At 47.8% G+C, this 27308-nt stretch overlaps 2 protein-coding genes across 2 annotated transcripts; one reads left to right on the forward strand and one right to left on the reverse strand.

Annotated features, from left to right (window-relative positions):
* Positions 1-1032: 1032 nt before the first annotated feature.
* LOC134038653 (secretory carrier-associated membrane protein 1-like) lies at positions 1033-11759 on the forward strand. Its single transcript, XM_062484163.1, has 9 exons — positions 1033-1190; positions 4407-4484; positions 4896-4994; positions 6148-6259; positions 6467-6595; positions 7987-8146; positions 8245-8346; positions 8545-8662; positions 8966-11759. The coding sequence occupies exons 1-9, from the start codon at positions 1134-1136 to the stop codon at positions 9113-9115; spliced, it is 1005 nt and encodes a 334-aa protein (XP_062340147.1). The 5' UTR covers positions 1033-1133; the 3' UTR covers positions 9116-11759.
* An 11029-nt stretch (positions 11760-22788) lies between these two features.
* lhfpl2a (LHFPL tetraspan subfamily member 2a) lies at positions 22789-24536 on the reverse strand. The gene has a single exon (XM_062484582.1). The coding sequence runs from the start codon at positions 24027-24029 to the stop codon at positions 23796-23798; it is 234 nt and encodes a 77-aa protein (XP_062340566.1). The 5' UTR covers positions 24030-24536; the 3' UTR covers positions 22789-23795.
* Between the last annotated feature and the right edge of the window lie 2772 nt (positions 24537-27308).

The following is a 27308-nucleotide window of genomic DNA, read 5'->3' on the forward strand; positions in this document are numbered from 1 at the left end:
AATGAATGTGTTTACTTTTTGAAGTCGGAACTGAAAAGTCCAAATCCAGCTCCAGGTGTAGAAGATGTGTCCATCCCCGCTTCCACGCCAGCCTCCGCTCCTCCTTGGTCGTTATACGACAAGTTATTCGTCGACATGCTCAACATTTGAAGTGTTAGAATGTACAGAAATTAAACCGTATGGAATTATGTTATCAGTCTTCAAGTCGGGGTTGCTGTCAACTGAATTTAAAAAACAACAAAGCAAAGGTAGAAGCAAAATAAAACTTTGTGTTCGGTATGGGTAACTTTTCACCCCCTGTGACTGATGATGCGTTATTGGCATACTTGGCAAGTGATTTGAATGTGTTCAAATCATTGTAATGAACCGAATGTACCAAATCACTTTCCACACATTATGTTTTCTAGGAGAGAAATGATTCACTAAGTTCTTAGACTAAATCTTTAACGAGAACTGAATTAAATGAATCGGTTCATAGAAGGGATTTGGAACGTTTTTCCACGCAGTACCGGAAGTATGAGTTGGACAACTTCATGTCACATGACAGAGACACGAGTATAGAACTAGAAATAATAGAACATGTTCACCGTGATTGTAAATCTGTATTTTAACTAGCTATATATTCCACGAGTTCTAATTTCTTAAACAGTACTGCTGAATGAATTCATGTTGGCCTTCGTGATGTTCCTAAACACACTTGGGCCTACTTATTTAAACGTCTGCGAATATTAATAATAACAATAATGATAATGTTATTTAACATTAACAATATAAAAATAAATAGTCATGTAATAGTAATGCCTTGTTAATTAATCAAATTGTCAAAATACTCAACGCTTAACCAAATTCGAAAAGTCGAAAAATGTGCATGAATTCTTTTTTTTATTTTTACATTCTGATTTATTGACTGTATATTGCTTAGTTTTTTGAATCGCAGCTAAATTGCTTCCACCTTTACCTAGATGACTACATCATCGAGCTAGGGGGCAGCCAAGCTTTACAATGAACTGAGTGAATTCAGTCCAACTCAACCCTGCCATCTTGCCGAGGCTAGCAAGTTGCATAGTACTTCTCAAGTGCTGCCCCTCCGTCTACGTCGGATTCAAAATACTGGAGATCCTCCAACTACTATTATGTCCGATTTTGATAGCAACCCTTTCGCTGACCCCGAGATCAGCAATCCTTTTCAGGTAAATTAAAATGTATAGTTGTTGTAAACGTGGCATGTCATTGTTTTACAGTCTTGTCACTCAGTCGATACAGTTGAATGTCTCCGAGTTCGCCAGGTTGATCTACGCGCTAGCTGTAGCTAGCCTAACTGCATTACTTTCTCAGCTGTGATCACATCAGTGGACCTAGCAAGGGTCATTTCGTCTTCTTTCACTCGTGAGATAATAACGTACATGGTTAAAATGGTACATGGTTAAAATGGTACATGGTTAAAATGGTACATGGTTAAAATGGTACATGGTTAAAATAAACATAGAACAAGGACATCATATAAAATAACAGCATTAATTACACATTAAAAGCAGATCTAAAAAGGTGCGTTTTAACTAATGATTTAAAAGTTGACAGGTTGGTGCAGTCTCTGATGGGTGAACTTGAATAACTGTATATAAACACTTAATCTCGGTTGTTCTCAGTTACAGCATATCAAAATATCTAGCAAGAAAATATTTCACTGGCGTTATCCCCAGTCTAGCGTCACTCCTTCAGCTTTTTCCGCCCTCTTTTGTTGGTAAGGAGTGACTGTTTGCCCTATCGCAGGAAGCATCTATATTGCTTTTACTACACCGATAGCTACAATGCAGGTCTGTAAATTCAACTGCAGTGATACATGGTAAACTATGGTGTAGAAATAGTAAATAAGAATTATTTTAAATTGATATACTTGTATACTAACTTGCTGTTAACATGACTTTCTGGTCAATGCATTTAATATGTCCTGGAGGATTGGAATGAATGCTGTCATCATTTTAAGGCCTGGGCAGATTACAAATGGCATTATCCTCATGATGATAAAAATAATACCTAGCTATGAAAACCTGTAGAGTTTCCGTAGATCTACTTTCTGCGTATCAGTTAGGAGAAAGCATTCATTTGATCCACGACTCTCCCATTTAGACTCACGTTGTTGTGGTATTTGTAGTTGTTTTTTGTTTTAAACTTGCTCCTTGCCAACTCACACACACACACACACTTTCATATTGTCGGTCATATTATGAGTTGCTTGTGGAGACGGATAAATTCTATTTTCCAGCGCTAGCCTCCACTGTATTACTACTAGGTAACAAATACATTGGATGCCTGCAGTGCTGCTGTTCTACCGTAGTCCCCACCCTTGTTTCCCAAGGCTAGTATTGATCAGTTTGTGTGTGTAAAAAACGTAAAACTATCCTACATTCCCACAGTAGTCGGTGTTCCATGGGAATGTATGTAACTCAACACCAGCGCGGTGGTGTAGTGTGTGTGTCACTGCGCAGCAATGAGTAAATTATTCATGGGGCCCTTTTGTCAAACTGTACATTGGGATTAGCCTAGCAATAGTGTACTTCTAACACGTGTGCAGATATATCTCTGAGGTGGAATAGACTGTGTTGCCATCTTGGTAATTGTGAAGAATGGGCCGACACACTCGATCAGACCTGACGTTTTCTCCTTACTCGGGTTGTGGTAATCCATCTCTGCGGGTCAGTGTTACGCTAAAAAGTCATAGACTGCTTCAGCAAGGGGCTTGTTGTGTTATTGTTCAGTTAGCGTGATTTTAGCCACCCTGCTAAGCCCAAGGCATCGAGCACCCGCGTTCCTCCAGGCCCTCCTCAATAGTTGATGGAATCATATGGTGCTGTCATAGCGACAGGTGGTGCCTGGGCCCTCGTCCTAATTGGCTACTCTCCCAGTTTGTCGATCATTAACCAAATGTCAGGCTATTTTACATTGTTGATGTAGCATTGCAGTGCAGTGTCCTAGTATTGAGAATAGGGTTTGCTGTGCCACCATTAATATGTAATTGGCCTTTAAGCTATTTACCATGGCCTAGATTTGTTTCCTCGTGTGTTAGCAGCATAGACTAAAGAAGGAACTTTTTGTTGTCCTTGACATCTAATCTAAATAAGAGATGGATAAAGTCCTGCTAAGGTTAGTCTCCTTGCTGTCCAAAGTTCTGTCCTGTAGTTTGAAACAATGTGTGTCCGTGGGTGTGCATAATAGAGCTGTATTAAAGATTTATCAAGATATAACCTGAAATATTCATGTGAGTTGCTTCGAAACAAGTTGGCTAGTAGCCTGGCTCTCTCTGTTGTAGATAGGCTAGTAGCCTTCAGACTGTCAGCAGTCAGACTGGACTAGGACTAGGACTTGACTGGACTACATTGGGACTGTTCTGGGATATTATTGCTGGAAACCTGGGCTACAGCCTGAATGACACAAGTGTAACATCTGAATGACTGCATGATTGGAAACATCTCATGGTAAGAAAACGACTTCTGTGTTAAAAGAGGCTTGTTACCTTTCAAAACAAGATCAAGACACAGACTGGGCTACACCCCCTGAGTGTGTTTCAACAGATAGTACAAACATAAGCTGAAACTCTCCGGGATGGGTTGTGACAGTTCAAACACTCCTATACACACACACACACAAAAGGAAGACAAACCACATCTCATTCTTTAGGAGTTTAATCTTAGTCTTGGAACCAACTTACATTTACATTTATTCATTTAGCAGACGCTTTATTTTTGGGAAGTCGCTTTGGATAAAAGCGACTGCTAAATGAATAAATGTAAACTTGGCTTACCCTTTCTAACGTTGGTGTGTAGTTTAACAGTAGTGTTCAGAGAAGGCTGTATGTTTCCAGGATCAAACGTCACAGGGACTAGGTACTGGTGTGGAGTCAGGTGGCTGAGCGTTTAGGGAATCGGGCTAGTAATCAGAAGGTTGCCGGTTCGATTCCCCGTCGTGCAAAATGACGTTGTGTCCTTGGGCAAGGCACTTCACCCTACTTGCTTCGGGGGGAATGTCCCTGTACTTACTGTAAGTCGCTCTGGATAAGAGCGTCTGCTAAATGACAAAATGTAAATGTAATGTGTTAGTAAAATGGTAGGATACAGTAAAAGAAGACTAGTGTTTCAAAATGTATGGCATTAGAACAGCATGCCAACAGCACATAAAGCACATTTTTTTTAAATTTCTGTCGTTGCACTGGTTGTTATTCACTGTTTTTCAGTCATCTGCCTGGCTATTTATAGGGAGCCTCTGGTGAGAATTATTGGAATCATCCCCTCTTTGCCAGTATTCAATTATAGGCTTGAGCTCAGGATGAAAAGTGCTGCCTGGCCTTGCAGCCAGGGAGAATCATTTTAAGCGAGATGGGTTATTTCTGTGTGACATTTTGTCCCCCACAGGATCCATCGGTGACACAAGTAACACAGAATGCTCCTCCGGGATTGGAGGAGTACAACCCCTTCACAGATGGCAAACCGGTGAGAAACCTGTAATGCTAGCCTTCTCTCTGTCTGTCTCCTTATACCAGTTAACCCTGTCCGTCAGGGCCGCCTATCTCAGGAAATTAGGTTGTGTGTGTGTGTGTGTGTGTGTATCAGGTGAAGGTTTTGTGTGTGTTACATTTACATTTAGTCATTTAGCAGACGCTCTTATCCAGAGCGACTTACAGTAAGTACAGGAACATTCCCCCGAGGCAAGTAGGGTGAAGTGCCTTGCCCAAGGACACAACGTCATCTGGCAGAGCCGGGGATCGAACCAGCGACCTTCTGATTACAAGCCTGCTGACTCCCCTGTTGTTGAGGGTGGAGTTTTTTGGGGGGGGTTTCAGTTCAACAGCGAGGATTCCACGGTGCGTCTGTGACACTGAAACATCTGTGTTTTCTCCCCAGGGACCGGCTGGTCTGGCTCCCAAACCAGTTCCCAGCAGCAACACCCAGCCAGCCATCATGAAGCCCACCGAGGAGCCTCCAGCCTACGCCCAGACCCAGGTACCCCTGATACCCTGCCCCCCTGCCTAGACCCAGGTACCCCTGCCCCCCTGCCTAGACCCAGGTACCCCTGCCCAGACCCCCCCAGACCCAAGTACCCCTGACACCCTGCCCGGACCCAGGTACCCCTGACACCCTGCCCAGACCCCCCACACCCAGGTACCCCTGATACCCTGCCCAACTTCCCGGACCCCCCCAGACCCAGGCCCCCCTGTCGCATACTTAATCACCCTGCTGCAGACTGATACACTGACCCTACCCACCTCTATACTGTAACCAGTTCCCTCTCTCTCCAAACCACAGAAGACATAGTATACACACACTCCCAGTCTCACTCTCTCCCCCCTGTGGTTCATGACGTCAGATCTTTTGTCTCTTTATGTGAGACAGAGAGTCTCTGAATCTGCAGCCTAGACTCCACACGGTCTCCATGGAAGATATTGCCATAGAAACAGTGTTTCATGCCTGTGTTCTCGGTATCATGCTCTTGTGGGGTTCGACGAATACAGCGGGCTAGGTACTCTAATCAAACCAGCGGTCTGACTCACTGCTGTGGTGTTCCAGCCCAGGGCAGGTAGACCATGTGGAAGCATGATGTGTGTGTGTGTGTATGTTTGTGTGTGTGTGTGTGTGTGTGTGTGAAGCGCGGTCCTGCTGAACCCTGGTGAGATCGCTGCGGTCCACAGCCCGAAGTTCCTCCCTGCTGCACGACAGGTTCAGAAGGCAATTAGCCATTTCCTAAGCGAGAATGGGAGTGTTAATTACTCTCACGCAGGAAGAGACTGAGGGGGCCTGACTCATACAGGCAGCAGAGGGGAGGTAGTGGTGGAGGAGGGTGGGAGCGCTGTTGAGGGAAAAAATTACACCCACGCTGTGACTGAACAGAGTTGAATATTAGCTTTCCAACCTCACTCTTGTGTGTCGTGTGTGTGTGTGTAGGGAGTCAGGTGGCTGAGTTGTGAGGGAGTCGGGCTAGTAATCTGAAGGTTACCAGTTCGATTCCCGGCTGTGCCAAATGACGTTGTGTCCTTGGGCAAGGCACTTCACCCTACTTGCCTCGGGGGGAATGTCCCTGTACTTACTGTACGTCGCTCTGGATAAGAGCGTCTGCTAAATGTAAATGTGTGTCGTGTGCGTGTGTGTGTGTGTGCAGGAGCAGGGCCGAGCGACCGCAGAGCTGATGAGGAGGCAGGATGAGCTGGAGAAAAAGGCGGCAGAGCTGGACCGACGGGAGAGAGAGATGCAGTCTCTCAGCGCCTCAGGAGGTACGGGCCCTGCACCAACACCTCGACCAGCATACCTCCCTCCTCCCGTCACATTCAACACACACACACACACACACGACAGTACCATAAGCTCACGTCGCATTCACTCACAAACACGTCCAAATTCATCAGGTAACTGTATTATGTATCTACAGTCCGTAGATTTATGTAAAAAGGTTGTTGTTGTTGATTTTTTTGTTTTTGAAGGCAGGAAAAACAATTGGCCTCCGCTCCCAGAGAAGTTTCCGGTGGGCCCCTGCTTCTACCATGACATCACAGTGGACATCCCTGTGGAGTTCCAGAAGACTGTTAAGATCATGTACTACCTCTGGATGTGTGAGTGACATGGTCGTCTTCATTTAGTCATTTAGCAGACGCTCTTATCCAGAGCGACTTACAGTAAGTACAGGGACATTCCCCCCGAGGCAAGTAGGTTGAAGTGCCTTGCCCGAGGACACAACGTCATTTGGCACAGCCAGGAATCGAACCGGTAACCTTCAGATTACGAGTCCGACTGACTCCGCCGTCTTCAGCCGAACATGCATTTACATAACACTTGACATTTTATTTTGTTTAGCAAGACGTTTGTATCCAAAGCGATGAACGAATAGTGCAGATCGACAGTTCTAGTCCCAAAGTTCGAAAGCATTTTCGCTGGTCGAAGTCAGGGAACTGCATTTACAAGCCGCGTCATGAGTCAGTCCCTCTCTCCCTCTGCTCCTGCTGAGAGCAGAGCTCTCTCTGTTTCCTCCTCTAACTCATGTCCTCTACTCTAACTGGTACTCTCTCCTAAGCCTAACTGGTGCCAAGAGAACTCAGACTAGAACTAATATGCTGCCCGCCGTCTCAAGGCTTCATCCCTAACCGGTCTGCAGTCTGTCACTAATGTGATTCATACTGATCTGGCCTGGGGACACAATGAAGGGAAAGAGCCATTTTTCTTTTTTTTTGTTGAGGGGGAGGGGGGTCAGAGGAATTCCACGGGCACATGACCACATGGTGACGGCTCCTGTGGGGCCTGGTTGTGTGATTGGGTCAGCTGACTGGGTCAGCTGACGGCCTCTGGGGTTTGGTCACGCGCCACAGACTTCCAGAAGGGGAAGTCTGTGGCGCAATACTCGATAAATGCACCCTCACCTTCTCTCCTCGATGCCTGGCCACTGCTGTTCTGTACGGGGTGACATTAGGGGATCGGCACCCTTCAAGGACAGACACGCAAGCCTCGTGAGATGAGTGTTAGCTTCCGAACAGAGTTTAATTCAATTCGGTGGACGCCGAGGAAGGTTCCTGAAAGGCAGCCTCGACTCTCTGTCTTCTCCCCTCCTCCAGCCCTCTCGCCCTTCGGTGTGGGAAGTGTTGGAGTTGTGTCAGATTCCACGGTGTGGTGCAGAATGTTTGGCTCTGCAGCCCTCCTCGCTCGACAGCCTGTAGGCCACATCTCTCTATCAGAACCCCAAAGTAGACCGGTGATTGTGAATTATTGAGGCGCGTGTGGCTATTTGTCCCCTTCTGCTCTCAGCTCCTGCCTCTGAGTGTTGAATTATTCAGTCTTTGCTCTTCGTCTTCATCCAACCTGGACTTCATTAGTCTGTCTTGGCAAGACACTGGACACGGGTGTGTTCCTCAGCAACCTTATCACTAACCTATCCTCCGTATACCTGTTCATTTCCATGTTCTGAAGCTAGCAGTGAGCCCGTCTTACACCAGTACTGTCTGTTCCCCTCCAGTCCACACGGGGACGCTGTTGGCTAACATGATTGGCTGCCTGGCCTGGTTTTGCGTGGACTCGTCGCGAGGAGTGGACTTTGGCCTGGCCATGCTGTGGTTCATGATCTTCACGCCCTGCTCGTTCGTTTGCTGGTACAGACCTCTGTACGGAGCCTTCAGGTAAACGCTCACACACACACACACCTGCACACACTCAAACATACAGACATACTTTAATCATGTTTCTCTCTCTCCCTCCCCCCTTTCTCTCTCTCCAGGGGAGACAGCTCGTTCAGGTTCTTTGTCTTCTTCTTCGTCTACATCTGTCAGTTCGGGGTTCACGTGCTGCAGGCCATCGGCCTCACAGGCTGGGGTGCCAGGTAAGAACAGGAAGCTGTGGGGCGAGACACAGGAAGTGACACGCTATACATATATGAGATATACACATGCACTGTACAGGTGGCGGTTTAACTTTCGCTTACTGTGTGCTTCTTCGTGTGTGATGTGTCTCGTGCTGCCCTCCGATTGGCTCCTTCACGTGCCATGTGTCTCGTGCTGCGCTCCGATTGGCTCCTCAGTGGCTGGATCTCGGCTCTGACTGGCCTGAACACGAGTGTCCCCGTGGGCATCATCATGATCCTCATCGCTGCGCTCTTCACAGCCCTGGCGGTCATGTCCATCATCATGTTCAAAAAGGTACAGCCGGGGGATACACCCTTTGCTGCTTCCCTGTCACACTTATGTACTAACCAATAAAACGTGTTTCCTTGTCCCTCCCTCTCTCTCTCTCTCTCTCTCTCTCTCTCTCTCTCTCTCTCTCTCTCTCTCTCTCTCTCTCTCTCTCTCTCTCTCTCTCTCCTCTCTCTCTGTCTCCCTCTCTCTCTCTGTCTCCCTCCCTCTCTCTCTCTCTGTCTCTCTCTCTCTCCGTCTGTCTCCCTCTCTCCCTCTCTCCCTCCCTCTCTGTCTCCCTCTCTGTCCCCCTCCCTCCCTCCTCTCCAGGTCCATGGCTTGTACCGTACCACGGACGCCAGCTTTGAGAAGGCCCAGCAGGAGTTTGCCACGGGCGTCATGGCCAACAAGACCGTCCAGACGGCCGCCGCAAACGCGGCCTCCACCGCCGCCCGCAGCTCCTTCAAGGAACCGATCTGATTGGTCCAGAAGGGTCACATGGCCCCACCCTCCTCTCCCGCCTCCCTCCAATCCACGCTCCCCTCTTCCTCGTCCTCCTAGATGTACTCACCGTGGCAACTCGCCATGGCGACGCTCCATGGCAACGCTCTGCTTTCCCGAGGGCCCCGGCCCTGTATGAATACTCCAGAGGTGCTCCCTGGTCTCCCTGAGGCATCAGAGAGGCTGGGGGCAGGCAAGCTGGACGCCTACCTTACACATCATGCCGTGGGAGTGGAGGATCTCTTCCAGAGGAGAGGAGGTTTATTCACACAGGGTCCTGAGCTCTGCTACCTTGGTCGCCCAATGCTCTCCAGTGTGATCCCCCTTATCTTGTGTTCTGTGTGTGTGTGTGTGTATGTGTGTCTGTGTGTCTGTGTGTGTGTGTGTGTCAATGTGCACATTATGTCTCTGTGAATGTTGGCCTCGAGGCCTGTCGGAGACAGAGAGATAGACATACTGCAAAGCATATGTACCAAGTCCAATTCTTCAGTTCAATCTTCTTCTTTTTGTAGTTTTTTTCAGGTTCTTAACTGTCATCAACCATCCCTTGTTTGCTAATCTAATGATAAAAAATAAGCTTTGTTTGAAGTAGATGTCCATAAACTTCCACACACCATCAACACGTTTAGATGTTGGCATTTAAGTATGTTATTTGTCATGCTAATTCAGATTAACTGTTATTTTGATCCAGAAGCTTCTAAAGGAGCATGAGAGAGAAACATGGCCTCTGATCAAGTCTGACTTCTAGAAGGTTGTCCCCTGTTGGAGGGAGGTGCTTGTGACCATAGATGTATATAAACACTAGATGTCTTACGGCGGAGTCTAGAACGTCCGCACATGGCGGCCATCTTGCTACAGTCAACTCGCTCACCCATAACATTGTGTTGAATCTACATGTACTTTTTAACTGACCATAACTTGCTCAATTTTCAACCGATTTTGAAACGGTTTGGTTTGTTATCAACGTCAGAGATGTCGGTATGCCACTGCATACTTATGAATAATTATGTTATTTTTTTTTAAATAACATAATTATTCGGTTGAAAATTGAGCAAGTTATGGTCATTTAAAAAGTACATGTAGCATCTACACAATGTTATGGGTGAGCGAGTTGACTGTAGCAAGATGGCCACCATGTGCGGACGTTCGACTCCATTGTCCGGCAACGCGGACGAGACATCTAGTGTTTATATATATCTATGCTAGTGACTACAATGAATGCTGTGCATTTCAGGACACTACTCTGAGATCCTCACACTTACATAGTCATATCTGAGGGAAGCATTGTGTGTTTGACAGTGCCCAATTTCTTAAATTTCTCAAGTAGATGATTGTTGCTTTAAGTCTTGTTATGGATGACACTAAACAGTTACATACAAAGAGACTGATAATGCCAAGTTGCACCTCAACCTTAGTCTATCGATATACTGTACAGACCTTGCACCGTTACTACTAACACTGTGTGTCAGCAGGGAGTGATTCAACAGGACAGTCTCCCGTGCCTTTATGTTGCTTCGTGCGTGTGAAGATAGGATCTTCACAAAAACGGAAAACAAAAGCACCTTACATTATAAGATTGTCTAAGTACTAAAGCATGGCCTTGTGATAGTATTATTTGATCAGTCTTCATAGTAATTGAATGGTTAGACAGTAAGAGTCAATGTTTCTCTGAAGCTCTTTGACGCTTTCTCGGCCCATGTCATGGATCATGGTTTTGAACAAGTTGGACTGTTTCGTTACTCGAGGAAGTGGGCCTCCTCTAGCCTGCATGCTTGCTAAGATAACATGCTAGCCCTCTCTGTATGCTAGCTAAGCTAACGTGCTAGACATCTCTGCGTGCTAGCTAAGCTAACATGCTAGCCGTCGCTGCATGCTAGCTATGCTATCGTGCTAGCCGTTTCCTGCCTTTCCCTTCCTTTAGCAGGAGACGTACCTCAGTCTTACTCAGGATGCTATTCATGGCCAGCTAGATCAACCCAGCACATGGCTCCCTCACACAGTTAGGCCAGCTCTAACTGTCTGGGAAATTGACAGGGAGTTGTTCAGTTGTTGTGCATTAAGCTGTTGTTGTCATGTAATCAAGTATCCTATGCTGTCAGTGACCTCATGTGCTGTATTTATCTTAAGATTGTTTTAAACAATGAGCTTGTCTTTTATGTTCATCCTTATGAGTTTGGCACACACATTATTTGTGTGTGTGTGTCTCTTGTCTCTTCACACGTGGATGTGTGTGTGCACTTGAGAATAGTGGGAAGTGCTTAGACCTAAAGTGTGTTCACAGCAGGACAGTGATCCTTCTCCCAGTGAACCCTCTGACCAGGACTCCAGTAGGCTACTGCGAAGTGACCTCCTTTTCATATAATGCTCAGTTCATATTAGACCAATACTAGCCTAGGCCTACTTCAAGTTAAGTAGAGTCCTCTCTCTCTCTGTCATTTGTGCATTTCGGAATGGGAATGTGTGTGTGTATAAGGATTATATGAGGTTGTTCTTCCTTTTTCAAATCCGAATTGAAATGAGTGACACATCCTGAATGTTCAATTTAAATTAGATAAACATTGTGTGAAATGAGAGAAAGAATGAAGATCACAATAAAATGTGAAAGGAGTTCTTTTTGAAGGTGGACTGTGGCTTTAAGTTGTACTTTTTAAATCCATGAGCCGTTTGTATGTATTATAAACACTGAGAATGACAATGATACTGGCCTGGCATCTCATGACAATAGGTGCGACTTCATGCAGCGCCGGCGTCGCATGCAGCCCAGCTGACTTGAAGCAGCCAATGGCATTCTCAGTTTCAAGTCAGCCGGCTGCAGGCAGCTGTCGGCGCCGCCGGCGCTGCATGAAGACGAACACAGCTAATGAAATCATCTGAAAAGTGACGAAGTGATGTTTGTATATTTTGTAAAAATCGATTATTGGACTGCTGAATTTCATAGTACTGTACTGATGCACTCTTGTCTCGCCTCTAGTCGCATGTTAAGTAGTTTGGGGTTTTGTATATTTATTGTATTAACACTTAATAAATTCTGAAGTACAGTTTCTTTTGAAAGCGTTGCAGTATCGTTAGTGCCGACTGTTTAACGGTACGTCCCAGTAGGGGTGAGCGGATCGATCTAAAGTATATCGATACCAACGTTGGTATCAGTATTGATCGATACTCGCGTGATTAAATCGATACTTAAGTTTCAATTTGTCTTCTCTACATTCAGTACACAACTCCCTTAGGCCTATAGTGGTTGTGCAAACACCACTCCTCTCACTTTGCTCAAACTCGCTATGCTGTGAGATGTACTCTCTGGATTGGCACACCCTCGCGGGAGCCCGCGCGAATCAAAGAGTGAAGGATTTCGTCTTGATATCGCAACCAAACGAAGGGGAGACAGAAGTCTCACATTATACTTTCTTTGTTATAGAATTCAAAAGAAGAATGTCGGTTATCTGTGTAAATATCAGATGCTATTTTCAACACAAAATCCTTAAGATTCGTCATTCAAACCGTATAGTAGCCTAACGAACGCGAACCAACATTCTTGCTCCACGACATTGCATTCTGAGGAAATATACCCCAGAAAAGGAAAGGAAATTTATTTTGTGTAGCAGGTTCAAAGTATTTCACATGGCTCTTCCTACTAATGTATAGGTTCAAGGCATATGATTTTAATGCAGTTAGCCTGCGCGTAGGGTGGGTTACTCAGACAGGTCGAAAACAACAGCCTTCTGATCCAGAATAGGCTATCAGCTGTCCTGAAAAGGGACCAAAGGTTCACATGCCTATAGCCTACAAAAGACAAGTACTAAAAACGATGTATCAACTAAGTATCAACATCAAAAGAAATGTTCTCACCATCAAATCCTTTTTTAAGATAGGAAATATTATTCTTATTGTTTAAGTCAATGAAAAAATTAAACATAATAAACCCACACCTACCATGGACTATTCTGATTTCAGACCTGTCCACCCTATACATACACATGTATTGGTATTACATTTATGCTATTGAATGTACATAATGCTGGAGTAGAAGGGAGGAAACATATGCAGGGGGAGAACATTTCATGGCAGGCCTTGTTTTCCATTTGATGTAAGTGCAATGCACTCCCTGATAACACTGACTAGGAAAGTGTTGCATGCCTGAAACTTGCTGTGGTTACTCATACTAGTGCCCTCAGTGTAAGGTAAGAATCATTTGATGCTGGGATATACAGAACAGACAATAGAGGGGGCTGCATTTCACAACAGACTTGTTGTATTCCTTCTTGCCATGAAATGCACCCCCTGCTAACTCTGACTAGGAAAGAGACACTTGCCTGAAACTTACTGTGGTTACTCATACTAGTGCCCTCAGTGTACAGTAAGAATCATTTAATGCTGGGATATACAGAACATACAATAGAGGGGGGTGCATTTCACGACAGGCTTAATGCACCCCCTGCTAACCCTAACTAGGAAAGTGTAACTTGCCTGAAACTTACTGTGGTTACTCATACTAGTGCCCTCAGTGTACAGTAAGAATCATTTAATGCTGGGATATACAGAACATACAATAGAGGGGGGTGCATTTCACGACAGGCTTAATGCACCCCCTGCTAACCCTAACTAGGAAAGTGTAACTTGCCTGAAACTTACTGTGGTTACTCATACTAGTGCCCTCAGTGTACAGTAAGAATCATTTGAAGCTGGGATATACAGAACAGACAATAGAGGGGGGTGCATTTCACGACAGGCTTGTTGTATTCCTTCTTGCCATGAAATGCACCCCCTGCTAACTCTGACTAGGAAAGTGACACTTGCCTGAAACTTACTGTGGTTACTCATACTAGTGCCCTCAGTGTACAGTAAGAATCATTTGATGCTGGGATATACAGAACAGACAATAGAGGGGGGTGCTTTTCACGACAGGCTTAATGCACCCCCTGCTAACCCTAACTAGGAAAGTGTTACATGCCTGAAACTTACTGTGCTTACTCATACTAGTGCCCTCAGTGTACAGTAAGAATCATTTGATGCTGGGATATACATAACAGACAATACAGGGGGGTGCATTTCACGACAGGCTTGTTGTATTCCTTCTTGCCATGAAATGCACCCCCTGCTAACTCTGACTAGGAAAGTGACACTTGCCTGAAACTTACTGTGGTTACTCATACTAGTGCCCTCAGTGTACAGTAAGAATCATTTGATGCTGGGATATACAGAACAGACAATAGAGGGGGGTGCATTTCACGACAGGCTTAATGCACCCCCTGCTAACCCTAACTAGGAAAGTGTTACATGCCTGAAACTTACTGTGCTTACTCATACTAGTGCCCTCAGTGTACAGTAAGAATCATTTGATGCTGGGATATACATAACAGACAATACAGGGGGGTGCATTTCACGACAGGCTTGTTGTATTCCTTCTTGCCATGAAATGCACCCCCTGCTAACTCTGACTAGGAAAGTGTCACTTGCCTGAAACTTACTGTGGTTACTCATACTAGTGCCCTCAGTGTACAGTAAGAATCATTTGAAGCTGGGATATACAGAACAGACAATAGAGGGGGGTGCATTTCAAGACAGGCTTGTTGTATTCCTTCTTGCCATGAAATGCACCCCCTGCTAACCTGACTAGGAAAGTGTTGCATGCCTGAAACTTACTGTGGTTACTCATACTAGTGCCCTCAGTGTACAGTAAGAATCATTTGAAGCTGGGATATACAGAACAGACAATAGAGGGGGGTGCATTTCAAGACAGGCTTGTTGTATTCCTTCTTGCCATGAAATGCACCCCCTGCTAACTTTGACTAGGAAAGTGTCACATGCCTGAAACCTACTTTGGTTACTCATACTAGTGCCCTCAGTGTACAGTAAGAATCATTTGATGCTGGGATATACAGAACAGACAATAGAGGCGGTGCATTTCACGACAGGCTTGTTGTATTCCTTCTTGCCATGAAATGCACCCCCTGCTAACTCTGACTAGGAAAGTGACACTTGCCTGAAACTTACTGTGGTTACTCATACTAGTGCCCTCAGTGTACAGTAAGAATCATTTGAAGCTGGGATATACAGAACAGACAATAGAGGGGGTGCATTTCAAGACAGGCTTGTTGTATTCTTTCTTGCCATGAAATGCACCCCCTGCTAACTTTGACTAGGAAAGTGTCACATGCCTGAAACCTACTTTGGTTACTCATACTAGTGCCCTCAGTGTACAGTAAGAATCATTTGAAGCTGGGATATACAGAACAGACAATAGAGGGGGGTGCATTTCAAGACAGGCTTGTTGTATTCCTTCTTGCCATGAAATGCACCCCCTGCTAACTTTGACTAGGAAAGTGTCACATGCCTGAAACCTACTTTGGTTACTCATACTAGTGCCCTCAGTGTACAGTAAGAATCATTTGATGCTGGGATATACAGAACAGACAATAGAGGCGGTGCATTTCACGACAGGCTTGTTGTATTCCTTCTTGCCATGAAATGCACCCCCTGCTAACTCTGACTAGGAAAGTGACACTTGCCTGAAACTTACTGTGGTTACTCATACTAGTGCCCTCAGTGTACAGTAAGAATCATTTGATGCTGGGATATACAGAACAGACAATAGAGAGGGCTGCATTTCACGACAGGCTTGTTGTATTCCTTCTTGCCATGAAATGCACCCCCTGCTAACCCTGACTAGGAAAGTGTTGCAAGCCTGAAACTTACTGTGGTTACTCATACTAGTGCCCTCAGTGTACAGTAAGAATCATTTGATGCTGGGATATACAGAACAGACAATAGAGGTGGTGCATTTCACGACAGGCTTGTTGTATTCCTTCTTGCCATGAAATGCACCCCCTGCTAACTCTGACTAGGAAAGAGACACTTGCCTGAAACTTACTGTGGTTACTCATACTAGTGCCCTCAGTGTACAGTAAGAATCATTTAATGCTGGGATATACAGAACATACAATAGAGGGGGGTGCATTTCACGACAGGCTTAATGCACCCCCTGCTAACCCTAACTAGGAAAGTGACACTTGCCTGAAACTTACTGTGGTTACTCATACTAGTGCCCTCAGTGTACAGTTAGAATTATCTGATGCTGGAATATACAGAACAGACAATAGAGGGGGTGCTTTTCACGACAGGCTTGTTGTATTCCTTCTTGCCATGAAATGCACCCCCTGCTAACTTTGACTAGGAAAGTGACACTTGCCTGAAACTTACTGTGGTTACTCATACTAGTGCCCTCAGTGTACAGTTAGAATTATCTGATGCTGGAATATACAGAACAGACAATAGAGGGGGTGCTTTTCACGACAGGCTTGTATTCCTTCTTGCCATGAAATGCACCCCCTGCTAACTTTGACTAGGAAAGTGTCACATGCCTGAAACCTACTTTGGTTACTCATACTAGTGCCCTCAGTGTACAGTAAGAATCATTTGATGCTGGGATATACAGAACAGACAATAGAGGGGGGTGCATTTCACGACAGGCTTGTTGTATTCCTTCTTGCCATGAAATGCACCCCCTGCTAACTCTGACTAGGAAAGTGACACTTGCCTGAAACTTACTGTGGTTACTCATACTAGTGCCCTCAGTGTACAGTAAGAATCATTTGAAGCTGGGATATACAGAACAGACAATAGAGGGGGGTGCATTTCACGACAGGCTTGTTGTATTCCTTCTTGCCATGAAATGCACCCCCTGCTAACCCTGACTAGGAAAGTGTTGCATGCCTGAAACTTACTGTGGTTACTCATACTAGTGCCCTCAGTGTACAGTAAGAATAATTTGATGCTGGGATATACAGAAACGACAATATAGGGGGTGCATTTCACGACAGGCTTAATGCACCCCCTGCTAACCCTGACTAGGAAAGTGTTATATGCCTGAAACTTACTGTGCTTACTCATACTAGTGCCCTCAGTGTACAGTAAGAATCATTTGATGCTGGGATATACAGAACAGACAATAGAGGGGGCTGCATTTCACGACAGGCTTCTTGTATTCCTTCTTGCCATGAAATGCACCCCCTGCTAACTCTGACTAGGAAAGTGACACTTGCCTGAAACTTACTGTGGTTACTCATACTAGTGCCCTCAGTGTACAGTTAGAATTATCTGATGCTGGAATATACAGAACAGACAATAGAGGCGGTGCATTTCACGACAGGCTTGTTGTATTCCTTCTTGCCATGAAATGCACCCCCTGCTAACTCTGACTAGGAAAGTGACACTTGCCTGAAACTTACTGTGGTTACTCATATTAGTGCCCTCAGTGTACAGTAAGAATCATTTGAAGCTGGGATATACAGAACAGACAATAGAGGGGGTGCATTTCATGACAGGCTTGTTGTATTCCTTCTTGCCATGAAATGCACCCCCTGCTAACCCTGACTAGGAAAGTGTTGCATGCCTGAAACTTACTGTGCTTACTCATACTAGTGCCCTCAGTGTACAGTAAAAAACATTTGATGCTGGGATATACAGAACAGACAATAGAGGGGGCTGCATTTCACAACAGGCTTCTTGTATTCCTTCTTGCCATGAAATGCACCCCCTGCTAACTCTGACTAGGAAAGTGACACTTGCCTGAAACTTACTGTGGTTACTCATACTAGTGCCCTCAGTGTACAGTAAGAATAATTTGATGCTGGGATATACAGAAACGACAATACAGGGGGTGCATTTCACGACAGGCTTAATGCACCCCCTGCTAACCCTGACTAGGAAAGTGTTATATGCCTGAAACTTACTGTGCTTACTCATACTAGTGCCCTCAGTGTACAGTAAGAATCATTTGATGCTGTGATATACAGAACAGACAATACAGGGGGGTGCATTTCACGACAGACTTGTTGTATTCCTTCTTGCCATGAAATGCACCCCCTGCTAACTCTGACTAGGAAAGTGACACTTGCCTGAAACTTACTGTGGTTACTCATACTAGTGCCCTCAGTGTACAGTAAGAATAATTTGATGCTGGGATATACAGAAACGACAATACAGGGGGTGCATTTCACGACAGGCTTAATGCACCCCCTGCTAACCCTGACTAGGAAAGTGTTATATGCCTGAAACTTACTGTGCTTACTCATACTAGTGCCCTCAGTGTACAGTAAGAATCATTTGATGCTGTGATATACAGAACAGACAATACAGGGGGGTGCATTTCACGACAGACTTGTTGTATTCCTTCTTGCCATGAAATGCACCCCCTGGTAACTTTGACTAGGAAAGTGTCATTTGTCTGAAACTTACTGTGGTTACTCATACTAGTGCCCTCAGTGTACATTAAGAATAATTTGATGCTGGGAAATACAGATTGAGGGACGGCGCGCCTCTAAAATGGATCACAGAGCGACGTGGAAGACTCAACAGGGTTTTCCATAGTAACAAGGGACTCATTTATCTACATAAATACGTTTATTTGTGGAGATGTGTGCTCTTTTTTGTAGCAAAAGTTATAGAGGGGAATCACGGGATACACATTATATCAGGCGTTTTTTTCACGTGATATAATGTGTACCCACTCCCCTAACATGCAACGGGTCTGTCAATGAACACAGAAGTTACAGAGGGGATACACATTATATCAGGTGAAAAAACGGTCTGATATAATATGTATTGATACGTATAATGAACAACTTGAGATAATATGGAGATGTCTGCTCTTTTCGAGAAAAGGTTACAGAGGGGATACACATCATATCAGGCAGTTTTTTCACCTGAAATAATTTGTATCCTCTCTGTAACTTCTGTGTTCATTGACAAAGCCTTTGCATGTTAGGGTAGGGGGCATGTGTAACCCACACATTACCACAAAGGTCACCATATCTGATCTCCACAAATTAATGTATTTATGTAGATAAACGAGTCTCTTGTTACTATGGAAAACCCTGTCGAGTCTTCCACGTCGCTATTTGTCCCATTTAAGAGGTGAATTCGAAGTGCAGCAGTTAAACTCTGCTTCTCTGAGTTCACGCGCGCTCCCGCGGCCAGGGGATGCAAATCCTGGCGGGGATACGTGCCTTGGCACAACACCGGCGTGCACGTGCAGTAACATGATCCAGCAGCACACTATACTAACAGTATTAATGACAAAAAATGTTGTCCTGTGTTTTATTATGATCATAATCATGATCAACTAATCACAAAATCATTCAATGATCATGAAAATTCAAATTAGCATATTGATGATGCATTCACTTCATAAATTATGAGGCATTGCTTTCCCCTACACGAAAGTAGATAAGATGCTTTTCTAAGTAAGAAGTATTTGTATTGGTATTGGCAATACTGACCCTGTATTTATGTTGCAGTATCGCACACCCCTAGTTCCCAGAGTAGGCTACAGTACCACCTGAAGCCCACAGGAGGTCGGCACCAACCAACAAACCTCAAACAAGCACACTGACTGGCGGTTGCTTTGTTAAAACTAGCAAGATCATTGACTGTGGGTGTTGACTTCTACAGCAGTGTACAATTCTACACTGATGCAGCATCTTAACCCTTGTGCTGCCTTCGGGTCACATGACCCAAAGGTTCACAACGAACCATTGTTGTGTTTACCCAATTGTACCCAATACAAAAACAAATAAATAGCATTTTCTTTTAACCTTCGCAATGTGGGGGGTCTGAGACAGCCCAACGGTTAAAAGAAAATTACTCACTTTGTTTTTGTATGCGGTAAAGTTGTCGTAATAAGACGGTGGGTCACAATGACTGATGGGTCAGAATGACCCGAAGATAACACAAGGGTTAAACGATGACCAAACAAAAACAGCAGACTGCCTTCCTCTTTTTAAAAACAAATATTTGTCTTTCTCGTAACGCAAACAAGCCCTTCTCATAGACGGTAGGCTTACCGTTGGGAGCTCAATGAAAGAGGACCGGTAAGTGTTTGCAGTTGGCGTCTCATGGATTCCAGATCAACTTCATTTAGGCTATCCGTTTGAAACGGAGCACAAACGATGACAGCGCGGTGTATGGAAGCAAATCGTTAACAAAATTTGAATTTTGGTAACGATTTGCTTCCATAGCGGTGCGACAGTGAGCCTGCGTGGAGTTTGGCACGCGGCCACCACCTCGTGTCGATCTTGACGAAGACCAGAGACGGCGCAGCAACAAGACCCCAACAGCTCCAGCGCATCAAGATGTCACACGGTCCCAGCTAGAACTGAACAGGGAACGACCAGGCCCACCCAGGAAGTCACTGTCAAAGCATCACTGGAAACCAGGATGTGGATAGGCAACAGGCAAAGCCACAGGAGGGGTGTGGAGGATGGTTGAAGAAGAAGAAATAAGGCTGGGTGATGTTTTTGTTAATGGATCCCTCGCTTTCTCTTCTGTCCTCAGCTTGCCAAAGGCCCAATTTAAGCGACAGGATCTTTTGTGAACGTGTCAGCAGCGCATCGGGTTCAGAGGTCACCTTGTTCGAGTCATTGTGGGTTATTGTAATAAGGAGAGGAACAGTCAACCCAACACATTCCTGTCATAAGCTTTCCTCCCATAGGGCCTAGTCCACCACATACACACAGTCCCATCGTAGGAGCATTCACCATCTTTCAATGTCTCTCTCTCTCTCTCTCTCAGACTGTACGGGTTGAGTAGACTGTGCGTACACTTGTTGAGAAGCTCTCGGTGTAACTACTCATCCGTCTGCCCTCCGGCCTTAACTGAAGGAACTGTGAGATCTGCCACATGACCACGAAACACTGTCCAATCTGGAAGTCATCAAGTGTTGTGTTTAGTTAGTTAGTGTGAGAGAGAGAGAGAGAGGGGGAGAGAGGGGGAGGGAAGGAGGGAGAGAGAGGGAGAGATGAGGAGAGAAAGAAAGATGTGGGGAGAGAGGGAGAGGGAAGGAGGGAGAGAGGGGGAGAGAGGGAAAGATGTGGGGATAGGAGAGAGATGGGAAGAGAAAGGAGAGAGAGAGAGAAAGAAGGGGGGGAGAACAAAAGAAAAGGAGGGAGAATGTTCTGGGGGGGGGGTGCGGAGAGGGGGCCGTGCAGGAGGCCGGAGGTTTTCACTGCGGTCAGACTACGTTGAGGGAGTTGTGGACACACACATACACAGGAGGACGAACGCATGTAGGAAACACACACACACACACAATCTCCCTTGTGTGATGCACTTCCTCTCGGAGGGTCCACACACGTGGTCCACGCAGGAGGGTGAGGAGCGAGGGGAGGGGTGTTGAGGAGCGAAGGGAGGGGTGTTGAGGAGGGTGAGGAGCGGGGGGAGGGGTGTCGAGGAGGGGTGAGGAGCGGGGGGAGGGGTGTCGAGGAGGGGTGAGGAGCGGGGGGAGGGGTGTCGAGGAGGGTGAGGAGCGGGGGGAGGGGTGTTGAGGAGGGTGAGGAGCGGGGGGAGGGGTGTCGAGGAGGGGTGAGGAGCGGGGGGAGGGGTGTCGAGGAGGGTGAGGAGCGGGGGGAGGGGTGTTGAGGAGGGTGAGGAGCGGGGGGAGGGGTGTTGAGGAGGGTGAGGAGCGGGGGGAGGGGTGTTGAGGAGGGTGAGGAGCGAGGGGGAGGGGTGTCGAGGAGGGGTGAGGAGCGGGGGGAGGGGTGTCGAGGAGGGTGAGGAGCGGGGGGAGGGGTGTTGAGGAGGGTGAGGAGAGGGGGGAGGAGTGTTGAGGAGGGTGAGGAGCGGGGGGAGGGGTGTTGAGGAGGGTGAGGAGCGGGGGGAGGGGTGTTGAGGAGGGTGAGGAGCGAGGGGAGGGGTGTCGAGGAGGCTGAGGAGCGGGGGGAGGGGTGTCGAGGAGGGTGAGGAGCGGGGGGAGGGGTGTCGAGGAGGGGGGAGGAGCGGGGGGAGGGGTGTTGAGGAGGGTGAGGAGCGGGGGGAGGGGTGTTGAGGAGGGTGAGGAGCGGGAGGAGCGGGGGGAGGGGTGTTGAGGAGGGTGAGGAGCGGGGGGAGGGGTGTCGAGGAGGGTGAGGAGCGGGGGGAGGGGTGTTGAGGAGGGTGAGGAGCGGGGGGAGGGGTGTCGAGGAGGGTGAGGAGCGGGGGGAGGGGTGTCGAGGAGGGTGAAGAGCGGGGGGAGGGGTGTCGAGGAGGGTGAGGAGCGGGGGGAGGGGTGTCGAGGAGGGTGAGGAGCGGGGGGAGGGGTGTCGAGGAGGGTGAGGAGCGGGGGGAGGGGTGTCGAGGAGGGTGAGGAGCGGGGGGAGGGGTGTCGAGCGGGGGGAGGGGTGTTGAGGAGAGTGAGGAGCGGGGGGAGGGGTGTCGAGGAGGGTGAGGAGCGGGGGGAGGGGTGTTGAGGAGGGGGGAGGGGTGTCGAGGAGGGTGAGGAGCGGGGGGAGGGGTGTTGAGGAGGGGGGAGGGGTGTCGAGGAGGGTGAGGAGCGGGGGGAGGGGCTCTCTCTCTCTGGAGGAGCGAGGCCGCGTGTGGAAGTCGACACAGAGGGCTTGGAGATGAGAGTGGGGGAGCGGGCGGCTGGTCCTGAAGTCTCCCTGACGCATCTGAAAGCAGTGTGATACTGTCTTTAGTTCTGGATCAGTGGAAAAACTGATCACACAGCCTGGAAACACAGCCACCCCCACACACTCAGACTCTAACCAGGCTCTCAGCCACTCACCACGGCCCTCCCTCCTCCACCCTCCCTCCACCCGTCCTCCCCTCCCCCACCAAGCACGCTGATAGCCACAGAGGGGGCTTGGTTGGATACAAACTCAGACCGGACCATGCTGCACTCGTGTTCATTATCTTTATTGATTTGGCAGAGACACATTGGGACATTGAGATGACTCAACAAACTCCAGTTCTGTGGTTGGCATTAAGGCACCTCCCTGAAACTAGGCTCACACAATAATTATAATACTTCATTTGTGTGTAGCCTTCAGCCACTTCCAAGCTCGTAGTCCACAGAGTTTGGGATGCCTATTAAGGAGGACCCGAGAGAGACCAGGCCAGCACCATCGTTCAAGAGAGCGTGGGTTGGGGTCGACGGGAGGTCATCTCAGAATTCGCAAACATGGAGGCAAGCAGTCTCTCTCTCACACACACACACACACCCACCCTAGTTCTCGGTTTGCTCCTATGCAGGTTTTTGTGAAGCATCGCCGGAAAAAACGTCCCACCAATACATTTCAAGGGTCCAAGAACACAACAATTGGTCATTTTAATGACAGTACATTCTGTAAGCTTTGAGATCCATGCAAAACTAAGGCCTTTTCTGTGAGTAGTTTATTTAGACTGAGTAGTGGTTCCCTTAAGTTACTCACATAACCTGGCTTATGAACACTAGACTAGCTCCAGGTTTACTGGTCAGATGAGAACTACAAAAGACCAGTATTTCAAGGCAAGAGTGACATAATCGACACAGCGGCACAAAGGCCATTCTCCTCCGATCATTCCTATGTACAGTATATACACACTTATTTACACAACACACAGCTACAGGAAATCTGGTACTCTTGCACCCACAATGAAAAAAAAACACATAACGACCAACACACGAGACAGACGTACAGCACCTCTAGTGGCAGGAGGAGGAAGTACACACATTGGAAAGAGCTTGGCACTGTAGAATTCTCTCCCACATCGACACAACACACAAAATCGAAGAGAGTCAGTCTTAGTGGTAAACATCGCGACGGGCTCTCTCTCTCTCGGACTGACAGCTTGGCCCCCCGAGGCAGGGAGGGGGGGGGGGGGGAGGAGGAGAAGGAGGGGAAGCCTGATCTTTCTCCCGCGAATCTCAGAGAAGGCAGATGAGGCTCTTGCCCTCCTCGATCTCCTCCTGCACCTTGTCGCTGGACGTGGCGATCTCGGCCTGGGCGGAGAACACGGCGCACACGAACGTGAGCACGGTGCCGCCCATGGCCGTGTAGAAGGCCCAGCCCATGGAGCAGAGTCCGGCCTGGTAGGGACCGGCGTCCGCCCCGCAGTACAGCTGCACCTTGTCTGAACCCCAGCCCGCTGGGTACAGCATCAGGCCCAGGATCAGGAACAGACCTGGGGGAGGGAAGAGGGGTGGAAGGGGGGGGGGGGCAAAGATACAAATACCATGTGAGAATTTAGGTTCATCAATAAAAATAAATAAAAATCTCCAGGCGTTAACATTCTCTGGTGCGAAAATATTTCCTGTTCCAGAACCACCTCAGCATACAGATATCCCCGCGGACAGGAATGTTACAGTGGGCAAAAATGATTTCCTGAGCGTTGCTTTCAAACGTGTCTCAGGATTAGGAAAACAAGACCCTCCAAGCAGGAATCCTGGCTTCCCCCCAAAACCCAAAACGGCGACCCTCGGGTCGCTGCTTGACACGACCAGGGGTTACACGACACGCACAACAACAGGAAAAGGTAGCCAGAGGGGGTTTTTCCACCCCCAGTTTCTGACTGACCCTCCAGCTTCCTGTGTCTCTGCTTAAGGACCGGGTCACTTCCTGTCGAGGCCTGACCCACTTTTAACAAGGCCCAATCTCAACACCCCTGTGGTCACACTCTCCTCCCCCCTTCCCCCCCGTTGTTGATATACCACACTCGGTTTCAACACCCCAGCCAGACACTGCACTGTTAATACCCATAATTCAACACTTCACCAGTTAGACCTACCAGGAAGTATAATAACACACTGTAACATATGACTGATGAGAACAACCTCCCAACATTCCTGTCATATAAAACCCATGCATTTTGGTTAGTCATTTACTAGCTATTTGTAGCACACATTCATAACCTTACTTGACATATTACAGTGCAGTGAAGCTAAGCTAAGCTACTTTGTGCACACCGTCCCCTCTGGGTGCAGACCCTCTCTGGTCATCCCTAGTCTGACCAGTGTCCCTGCCAGGGTCCAGGGAGGCTCCAGCAGCCAGGGTCTGAGGGAGGCTGGGAGGTTGACCAGGGCTACAGCCACTCCGTCATGGCTGCTCCCAGACGTGGACCCACTGCAGCAGTCACAGTGCTGTGCGTCTACCAAGCCCAGAAAACCCAGGGCCACACTCTCTTCTCTCTCTCCTCATCTTTCTTTCTCTCTCTCTCCTTTCTCTTCCCATCTCTCTCCCACACATCTTTCTTTCCCTCCCCATCTATCCCTCTCTCTCCCTCCCCCTCCCTCTCTCTCCCTCTCTCTCTGCAGATCACTCGGCTGGTCTGTTTGCCTGCAGACGTCTGAGTCTCTGGAGGAAACACTTAAAATAATATGATTACAAATAAAGACTGGGGGGCAGAAAGAGAGAGGGATGGAGAGAGAGAAAGAAGAGAAGGCCAGAGGGGAGGCAGGGAGTAAAAAAAAAAAAAAAGATAACAATCAGCGGTTTCATACCGTTTGTCTGTTAGGATGGTCCTCCCTCCATCTTTCTACTCCTGCTCTGTTTATTTACTCTAGCAGATGAAAACAAAAGGGGGGTGCCGACACAAGCTTTCCACTTTCTCCCTCTTTCCTTCTTCCACTGTCTCTCTTCTCTCATTCCCTCTACCTCTTTCTCTCTCACAGCGCTCCCAATATCGTATTAAACGCGGAAATGAAAACTAGGTCATAAATTCTTTCCACATGTTGCTGCGTTGCCTTGACGGCCAGACTAGCTCTGCTGACGGATTGAAGGTATGGTTTCAATTGTACAAGCCTCCACCCCACACGACCCCACACACGACCCCCCCTCCCCAACACACACACACGCAGCCCTGGAACCCTAACCTAATATCCCTGTGCAGACCCCACCCTTCTGTGCTGCACTCCGCCTGAGCTCCATTCTCCTGTACAGTCACTGCTGGGCCGCCGTTGATTCTCAAACAGGAAGGACCTAGCCTCCCTGTTCAGCCTCTTTCCTAGCCCTCTACTCCGACCCCCAGCCACAACCCTCGGCCTCCTCTCAGGACCCGGGAAACCTGGCTGCATACCCCCCCGCCCCCCCCCCCCCCCCCCCCGCTCCAGGAAACAGACCAAGAGTATCAGGACAGGAAATGGAGAGCAGAGGAGGAAAAGAATCGAGAAAGGGAGAGACAGAAATGGACAAAGTTGGGAACTAGAAACGGAGAAAAACGATAAAAAAAAAAAAAATTGAGCACGAGTGAGCGAAGACAGCGGTTGGTTCTTCCACTGGAAACTTCCCGTCTGGTGCTGCGGACGGGGGAGACCCAGAGGAGCTGAGGTCGATCCCTGAGCCAGCCTGCCCGACCAACACACTGATATTACACACAGCGTCAACATCTCTGCCTGACTACAGGACGAGAGGGGGGAAAAGGGTTTCTCTGTGGAGAGAAGGGAGAGCCCTCCTCTCTTCCCCTCCTCCTCCTCCCATCCTCCTCCCCTCCTCCTCCTCCCCTCCTCCTCCCCCTCTCCTCCTCCTCTTCCTCCAGACAGGGCAGAACGACCTCAGCTGGGCCCGTTTAAGTCGGTGTATAAAAACAAACAACATGCATCGTTCAATTTCCATCCAGCTATCATCTAGTGACGCGGCCTGCACACTTCCTGTGCTGTTGAGCTTTCGACTTTGTTTTCTTATCGCACGCCCGCACACCTGGTGGCTCACTGGATGGGCTTATCGGCCCTATCAATAGCAATCACATTCATTTCCAGTCGCACCCAGAACCTCGCTACTCCCTATTGGCTCGGCGCTGGATATAATCCGGTGCAGTCATCGTCACGGGCAACAACTGCTCTGTCATCACCCACGCCTACGCCAAGGTCATAGTTCGCCGTGACATGGCCGATGACTCATGCGGTAACGAGAAACAGAGAGAGAGAGAGAGACCGAAAGAGGGAGAGACTAAATGATGTGTAGTAAAAGTATATGACACGTCAAGCTGTACGGTTGGAGACACCTTTACTGCCATGTTTGTTTGTCGTCTCAGACCTTCAACTCCGGGTCACAAGTGTGTGTGTGTGTGTGTGGCCTCTGGACACACAGTTTGCAAGAGTTTGACCTTGACTGCTGGACCAGACTGGCAGTGGTCTGCTGAAGACATCTGGTTATGTAAGCAGGACTGTCCTTCCCATCAACAGAACACCACCAGTCGCTCCCTACAGCAGGCTGCCTGCTCTAGCACTCTGGGACTTCCACCATCCGTCTCAATACTGTGTGTGTGGCTATGTGAGTGCTTGCGTGTGTCTGTGTGATTGCGTGCTAATGTGTGTGTGTGCCTGCTTAGTGATGTGTGTGTGTCTGCTGTGTGACGATCCTCTCATCTGAGATCAACGCTCCCCCCCCCAGAACATCTGGCGTCCAACTCCGCCTCGCTCATCACGCCCGGGTCAGCCCGCTCC

The sequence above is a fragment of the Osmerus eperlanus genome, chromosome 18 (assembly GCF_963692335.1).
Source record: "Osmerus eperlanus chromosome 18, fOsmEpe2.1, whole genome shotgun sequence".
NCBI lineage: Eukaryota > Metazoa > Chordata > Actinopteri > Osmeriformes > Osmeridae > Osmerus > Osmerus eperlanus.